Source organism: Vidua macroura, chromosome 27, assembly GCF_024509145.1.
Source record: "Vidua macroura isolate BioBank_ID:100142 chromosome 27, ASM2450914v1, whole genome shotgun sequence".
Taxonomy (NCBI): domain Eukaryota; kingdom Metazoa; phylum Chordata; class Aves; order Passeriformes; family Viduidae; genus Vidua; species Vidua macroura.
The window spans coordinates 5227485-5235815 of record NC_071597.1 but is presented as its reverse complement, the minus strand read 5'-3'; the positions used below and the strand labels follow the sequence as shown (position 1 = coordinate 5235815).

Sequence of the window (8331 nt, the reverse complement as noted above, 5' to 3'; positions counted from 1 at the left end):
TTATCTCGGGGGACGCAGCTGGGGCCGGGCCCAGCAGGAATGGGGAACACAGGAAGGGCCCCCCCGGCCGCATATCCGCTCCTGCAGGGAGCCAGAGAGGTGCGGGGGAGACGGATGTGGCCGGAGCAGGGCGGGGGACAGGAGGTGGCAGTGCCACCGGGAGACACGGTGACAGGGTGGGGGGACACGACCACAGCAGCCTGAGCCTATCGCCCGCCGGGGCCGCACCCAGCCCGCCGCAGGGTGCCAGTCCCGGGGTGGCTATTTCGGGATGTGCATCTTGGGGTGGCTATTTCGGGGTGCAGGCAGTCCCTACCAGCGGAAATGTGGCGAGGGGGGGAGGCCAGCAGCGCAAAGGGCCCCTCCATCGCCCCCGATATCCCCTCCGCAGCCGGATGGAGCTGACAGCACCGAGCCCGCCCGCACTGGGCATCACCCCCACAGTGTCCCCTTCCCCAGGGCAGGGACACCCCAGAACCCTGCCAGGGCAGAAGCAGCAGCAGCGCTGTGCAGGGCAATGGCTCTGGCAAGGGACCGGGGGCAGGATGGGGACAGCCCACAGCCAAGTGAGCAAGGTGTGTCCTTGTCCCTGTCCCCGTGGGAGAGCCAGTGTCCGCAGCCAGGCCTGTGGCAGCCACGGGGCTCAGCCCTGCCCCTGGACAGCGGCGCCAGCCCCTGAACCCCCCCTGCAGAACTAATTTAAACTCTACTAATTAAGAGCTCTCAAGCAGCCAGAGGAGATCTCGGGGGGCTCCTCGTGCCAACCCAGCGCCAGTGGCCGGGAGAGGACGCGGAGCACCTCCCTGGGAGCCAGCCCGTGTGAAACGGGGCCTTTCTCCTCCTCTCTGTCTCTGAAGCTGCAGGTCGGAAGCAGGACAGGGGACTCGCGGGGTTTTGGGGGACAGGGGATCCCCACAGAGTCAAACGGCACCTTGGCCCCTGACAGGGGACACCGTCCCCGGAGCGGGGTCTGCTCCAGCCCTGCGGAGCAGCTGCTGTTGGAAGAGAGCGGGATTTGCCCAAAGCCGTGGCAGAGCTCCGAGGGGTGGGAAGGGTTTAGCTGAGCCCGGAGCCGTGGCCCGGGAGAGGAGGACACCGGACCCAGGGGCAGCTGCTCCACCTCGGGAGGTCTCATCCCCAGCTTGCAGCAGCATCTGAACCCAGCTGGAGCCCACACCAGACCCCCAAAGGGCAATTATAATCCTGTCTTCTGTCCAGTTACTTAATTTCCTGTTTCTTCCAGCACTACTGCACCATCCTTCATCAGCCACCTCCTCCCAGGGCCACCGCCAGGGAAGGGCAGGTAGCACCCTGGACCCCGAGCCTGCTGGCATGAAGGGGGTGGATTTTTTTCCTTTAATCAAACCAGGGCTTTGGTTAGGAAAAGAGAAGCTGGTGCTCTACACAGTAGCTCCCCACCGCCACACAGCATCATGTTTCTTTTCCACAAATCATTGGTTTATTAGAAAGGTTTTTTTCCCTCATTTTACAGCATATATATATATTTATATATATATCTTATGTGACAAAGTTAAATACAGTCTGTTTATGCTTGTTAAGTAATGACAGGTTAATTATTTTAGCGCTATCCTGAAGTCCAAAAACAATCCCTGCCCACAGTGCGATGGGGCCAGGGCACGGATGGGCCCTAAGAAGCTCAGCTCTGACAGTAACACTGAATTGTGCAGTATTTACAGGAAATTGAGTCCCTTTTTTGTGACTGCTGTCACTCTGACCTGCTCCGATTTCTCGTTTACACCATGAGGGAGCTCAGGAGGTTTTGATCCTTTGACTCTGCCTGGCCTCGTGCTGCACTCCAGGAGGGGACAGGGAAGAGGACGAGGAATGGGACAGGAAAGGGACAGGGATGTCACACATCCCCACACTGCTCTGAAATCCCTCCCTCCAGCAGTGGTGGCCCAAGGGCTGTGACACCTGCAGTGCCCTGTGAGTGGGGACAGCAGCAGCTCATGCCCTGCGCTGGGGTGGGGAAGCTCCCACAGGCAGTGTCACCTGAGCTGGGTGATGCTGGGAGAACTGGGAAATCCCAGTTTGGACTAAGTTGGGGTAACCCTCTGTGTGGGATGGAACAGTCCCAAGGCTCCTCCTGCACCAGCAGAGTCTGCACATTACTGCTTCCAAAGGGGGCAAAAAAGGAAAGGAAAAAAAAGGGCTCTCTAGTCTCTGGGAGCACCCTGAATTCCTGCTGCTCCCCAGGCTGCTCCAGTGCCCATTCCTATGGCAGGAAGGAATGCAGCACTACCTGCCAGAGTCACTGCTACCCCCACACCCCTCACCTTGCCCAAGTCTCACCTGTTGATTTTTTTTCTTCTGCAAAATTCTAAATGAAGATTTTTTGTTTGTTTTTACATTTTATACTACATAAAAACTTCAAAAATACATGAGCTTGATAAAATATACATGCTTAGCTGTTCTGCATCTAGCTGAAACTATAAATTGAACCTTTACAAGTGTCTTGGGTCACCTACAGCAAACATATTTACACAGAAGCCACCAGAACAAGTACCACTAAGAACTGGCTGTAAAAAATATTATTGCGATATACTACAAATGTAACCTTTGATAGGAGCTACAAAAAGCAGCATCTTTGTTTACAGAGTTCAGTGCAATTCTTTACATTAAAAAAAAATCCTATAAATTAATAAGAAAACCATCAGTGTTACAGAGGAAAGAACATGTTTTACATCCAGGTCGCGCTCCTCCATCCTCTGTATTGCTTCAATTCCTAACAGGATTTTCCTTCTCTCTCCCATCCCAGTGCCTCTTTCCCAACCCCACAGAAGATGGAATTCAGAGTGATTTTTTCCCCCCTTTCAGGAGAAGAGTGGTCAAAGCCCAGACTGGAATCCCAACCCCTCATCCAAGAAGCTCTCTCCAGTCTGGGATGTCCAGGCATGGTCCTGGCGCAGGAGAACATGGATGTGGGATGGAGGAGGACAGGAGTTCTGGGCACACACACAGAGCTCCTCCTCCTCTTTACACTAAGACCTTACTTCCATTTTTGCTGCTCACACCAAGAAAAACCCACGTCTGCAGAGACAGGGGCCAAGGAACCTCCTGCAATGCTTGAAAAGTGAGGCCTCCAGCCCCTCTGCAGCTGACAGCTCCAATGTTCCATTGCCGATTACAAGCCGGATTCAATCATGCTATTTTAATTAGATGACCTCATTAAAAGGATTTTTAGAGATCCTATTCATGTGTATGAAACCTCATTTATCATATACAAGGTGGCAGAAGGAAGATGACCAAGTGTAAGAATCCAGGGGGGAAAAAAAGCCTTTCCAAGTGTCTCGCTGTTCTAAAGGTGAAATGGTTCTTCTGGAGCGGCGCTGCTGCGTGCACGGAGGATCGGAGCGAGACATCCCTGGGATACAGCCAACTGCCAGTCCTCGAGCCCCCGGCTTCTTTGGCTGCTCAAGAGTGAAAGGAAATGCTCAGGCCTCACCTGCCCGCTGGCTTGACTCCAACCCCTTCCCAAAACGCCAAATATTCTCCTTCCTCCGAGGTTCCTTCATTTTGTCCTTCATGTGCCGTGGCTGGGTGGATGCTGCAAGTCCTGTCCTGAGAAAATGGGGTGCAGCAGGGGGTGGAGGTGCAGGGCCGTGGCAGCAGCAGCGGCTGCTGGCCTCGGAGCCAGGAGGGTCGGGTAGAGAGCGTGAGGGACAGGGTGGAAGGTGAAGGGGCCCGGGTGGATAGCAGACGCCGGAATGATGTGGATGGGGTGGCTGGCCAGGAACGTGGCGGGGTGTCCCGGAATAATTGAGTGGGTCAGGTGGGACAAAGAAATGGGTGTCAGGTGTGGCTGGGGGATGTGGTGGACCTGAGCGAGGGGCTGTGGGTGCGGGTGGGGGTGGATGCCGATGGCGGCGGCGGCGGCAGCGGCGTGGTGCTGCAGGATGGCGTGCTGCACCGTTGTGATGGACGTGGCCGACGCCGCGGCCGGCTGCTGGATGTGGATGGGCTGGAGCGCGGGCGCGGCCGGCGCCAGGGCGGCTGAGGCAGGGAAGGCCTTCACTTGCTTGGCCAGCAGCTGCTGCTGGATGTGCTGCTGGGCGGCCTGCTGCAGCTTGCTGTACTTCTCCATCTCCTCGGGCGTGAAGGTGATGGGCTGGCTCTCCAGCGGGGCTAGAGAGGAATCTTCTCCCCCTTCCCTATCTCCTTCCATGCTCGGCTCCCCGCTCTGAGGCACGTAGCCAGGAAAGTGCTCAACATCTGGAACTAAGGGCATCATACTGGTTTCCACTGGGACTGGCTGGTTGCCCCTGTCCATAGGCTCCAGCCCATCACCATCGCTCGGATCCGAGAGAAAGTTGTGTGGCATGACCAGATCTCCAGAGCCAAAGCACTCAGGGAGCGCTGGAGCATCCAGGGAAAGGGACGGCATCTCCACAGAGGCTTCATCACGTTTCTGCTCATCCAGAGGTTTGTCCTGAATTACCATCACCACATCTTCCAGGAGAGACTGGCCAGCCAGCTGACCCTCCTCCATGCCTTGGGAACCATCCTCAGCATCTGACAGCTCCTGCTCCTCACCCCTCTCCAAACCAGACTCCTCGTATCTTTTGGAGTTTGGTTTCCGAATAGTTGGCAACTTCCCAATTAAGGGCAGAACCGGTTTGTTGCCTAAGGAAGGAGGCAGTTTGGGGCCAAAGTACCCCTGGGGAGGATCTTTGAGCTTTATGCCCACTTTGTTTGCCCCTGACAGCATCTCGTCAGTGACGCAGGGCTTCTTCTCAACCTTCCTGGACTGCACCTTTTCCAAGAGCAGCTTTGCGGTGACAGAGTTCCTCTCCTCAGGACTGCAGTCCCCTTCCGAGGCCCGCCCCATGCCAGAGCTGCTGCTGTTCTGGGACAGGGAGCTAGATCCTTTCAGATCCTCTCCTTTGCCATCCTCCTTCTTCAGCAGCGACCCTTCACCTCGGCCTGTCCGGAAGTAGTGAGGAGACTGGGAGCGATAGATCTTGGACCTAATGAAGTCCCTTCTGCCAGACCTTCGCTCCTCGGGGCTCTCGTGGCCCCGTGAGCCCTTCCGTGACAGGGACCTCTGCGAGTGGCTGCGGGTGCTGCGGCTGCGGTCCCGGCTGTAGCTGCGGCTGCGCTTCCAGCTGCGGCCTGTCACGCTGCGGCTCCTCCTCTTGCTCCGACTGCGGCTGCAGCTGCTGCTGCGGCTCCTGCCCCGGCTCCTCGATCTCGACCTGCCTCGAGGGTGGGTTCGGCTCCTGCTCCGACTCCTGGACCTGCTCCTGCTTGAGCTGTAGTCATCTTCCGATGAGGAGTATTTGCGCCGCTTTGAGCGGTGGTTTGAGCTGTTGTAGTCGGAGTCATCCTCCGAGTCCTGGGAGCGCTTGGAGTGGCAGCGGGAGCGGTCGCTGTAGTCGCTGTAGCTGTCGTCCGAGTAGCTCCTGTGGCGGCTGTAGCGGCTGTGCTCCGAGGACGCGTCCGAGCTGGTGGAGTAGGACCTGTGTGAGGAGTGCCTGCGGCCCGAGCGGGAGCGGCTGCGGGAGTGCTCGCTGCCCGAGTCGTAGTCATCGCTGTACTGTGACGGGGACTTCTGGCGGCAGTGCTTGCCAGGGGAGCCCTCGTCACTGTCATCGTCACCGCTGCTCTGCTGGCTCCGGCAGCTGCTCCGGGCCTGGGACTGAGCCGGGCAGCGCCTCCTCACACCAGGCACCTGTTGCAGCTCAGCCTTGTGTCTTTTGCTGCCGTGCTCTTGGCAGGAGTTACCCCCGTCTTCTTTTTTACTGCTGCTTCCCTCCTCAGCAGACAGGGATTTCCTCTGGGATTCTTGGGAGCATCGCTTTTTCTTCTGGAAATGGCTGCAGTCTTCAGACAGTTCAGGTTTCAGTACCCGATCTGACTCTGTCGAAACGGAGGATTTACCTTTTTTGTGCCTGTGCCTTTTCCGTTTCTTGGGTTTCTCTTCCCCCAGCTCAGCTTTCCGGGCCTTCTCCTCAGCTTCCTCCTTGTGTTTGCGTTTGTGTCTGCTGGACTTTTTGTGCTTCTTTTTCTTTTTGTGTTTATGGGACCTTCCAGATTTACTCTTACCAGTTATACTCTTACTGCTGTCCTCCCCCTCTCCCTTACCGACGCTTCCCAGACCAGACTCCTGCTTGCTCTGGGATTTGTTTTCCATTTTCTGAGCAGAACTGTTTCCTACACTTTCAGCCTCCTTGGCTTTGCTCACCTCACCAGGTTCTGTGCTCTGAGTGTTGTCTTTACAAAGCCCCCCTGGATCCTTGGATTTCTCTGTCCCTTTCCCTTTTGCATCCTTGTTACGGGAGAGCTTGAAGTCGAAGTACAGGGGGTTGCAGCTGTAGGACACAGAGGGCTCAGCTTTGGTGAAGATGAGCAGCTCTGAAGGCCACTGCAGTGTTGTGCTCTCATCCTTACTCAGAACTGGGAAAAAAGGTCCCGTGGGGTGCTTTGGTCCCTCAGAGCCATCTCTGCAGCCTGAGGCAGGAGGAGGAGCTTCTTTAGCAGTGTCTGGCTCAGGGGGATTGCTCTCTGGAAGGTGCTTGCTCTCCTGTGTATTTTCATTCTCTGGGATGTCTTTTCGTTCTGTTTTGCCCTGCTGAGCTGCAGTTTCAGTAGTACTCTGCTCCTTCTGCTGTCCTGTGCTCTCAGCAGCCTTTTCTGTGTGCTTGCTCGGTTTGGGTTTGGGGGAACTCCCCTTTTTCACTTCGTGCGCATTTTTTTTGTTCACATTTTCAGCTTCTGTTTGCTCAGTAGCCTTCATGAAAAGCAGGAATTGAAAGTTGGGCTTTACTTTACAGTGGGCCGGGGGGATGTAGTGGTAATATTCTGGTTCCACGGCTGTTGGTCCATCTTCTCGCCTCATCTTCTTCAGTTTGGATAAGGTGCTGGCCAGAGCCCCACTGTCCTTGTCGTGCTGGTCATCGTCCTCCGCCTTGCCATCAGAATTATTGGTGCCTTCACCCTCCCCAGACTTCTGCAGGCTGCCAGCCTCCGAGGATCCCCTCTCGTCACCTTTTGCCCCATCTGCAGAACTGGACTCGTCCACGTGGTCCTTGAAAACGGAAGCGATGGTCTCCAGCTTCACTGGGGTCTTCTTGGCAAAGGAAAAGGACACCCCGATCTTCTGTAGTGGAGTTCCCAGAGAGCTCTTAATGCCAAAGCTGATGGCCTGTGACCCCTGGGCAGACATCTGGCCTGGCATCACACTGCCTTGTCCAGTGTTCAGGAAGCCTCTGTCCGTGCTCATCTCTGTGGCCTGGCCGGAGCTCGTCTGGACGAAGGAGCTGCTGTTGGCTGCGGAATCATCGTCGTCTCCACCTTCCTCGTCCACAGCCACCGTGGTGGTCCTGAACATGGGCCCACTTCCAGGAGCACTGCAACAGGGGAGAGAGAAAACACAGCTTACTGGTGTCCCTGTCCCTCTCCAGGAGGATTCATCCCTCAGTGGAGACAATCTTACACAGCTCAAGTGCTCCTGCTCCCAGACACATGCATTAAAATATAATTATACAGCCACTCAAAGTTTTTCATAATATTAAATAACTGAAGAAAATGTATTGCTGGTTAAAGCAATTTGGGGATGCTCTGCATGATCAGTTTAGTGAACTCACTCCTACCAAAACCACAGCATGAGCCCCAACACCAGTGTGAAGCTTTGCCTTCAAAGCCTGTGCAGTATCCCAAAACAGGAGTGCCAGCCCAGCCCAGGGGTGCAGCCCCCAGGCTCCAGGGGTGCTGGGGACCACCCAGACTCACCACTCAGGCTGCCTCCTCTGCTCAGCCAGCTCGTGCAGGCGCCGCAGGGCTTTCTCCTGCTTCCTCTCATCTTTCCGGGATCTCGACGAGACATTGCGAGCAAATTCCCTCTGCTTGAGATCTTTCAACCTCTGAGGCAAAAGAAAGCAGGGACGGATCAGATCAAAGCTGTTTGTGGTTTGTCCAAGAGCAGCTCTTTGCTGTAGCACTGGAAATAGCGGTGTCAAGCCCCTCCCCAGGGACATTTATTGAGCCAGGATGGAGCAATAGCATCTTAGCTCAACAAACCCCACGGAGCACACTGCCATCCTCCCAGTAGCTGAAGGAGAAGACAATTGGTGGTCACTTTTAGCTATGACTTCAAGTTCTGTGTACACCCCTTTCCAATCACACTACTGGTTTTCTTTAGCATGGACAACAAAGCTGATTTTGAAGCAACAAGCAAATTCTGGAAGGAAAAGGGGAAAAGAAGGATTGTTTACTTTGCTGCTCTTGCAGCGTGCAGATGTACTTGACAAACAGTGCATGACACGAGTCAAAAGCATGGGCCAAAGGACAGGAGGGATTAGCTGGTGCCAG

The 8331-nt window shown here is 55.5% G+C and overlaps 1 protein-coding gene across 4 annotated transcripts in view; it reads right to left on the bottom strand.

Moving 5' to 3' along the window:
- Positions 1-1436: 1436 nt before the first annotated feature.
- GPATCH8 (G-patch domain containing 8) overlaps positions 1437-8331 on the bottom strand; it is a 56329-nt gene continuing 49434 nt past the window's right edge. For all 4 annotated transcript variants that reach the window (XM_054000234.1, XM_054000236.1, XM_054000235.1 and 1 more), the window contains 2 exons: positions 7753-7883; positions 1437-7370 (listed from right to left, as the gene is read on the bottom strand). In XM_054000234.1, the coding sequence (XP_053856209.1) occupies positions 3545-7370; positions 7753-7883 (3957 nt within the window). In that variant the 3' untranslated portion in view covers positions 1437-3544. The remainder of the gene's footprint in view (positions 7371-7752; positions 7884-8331) is intronic.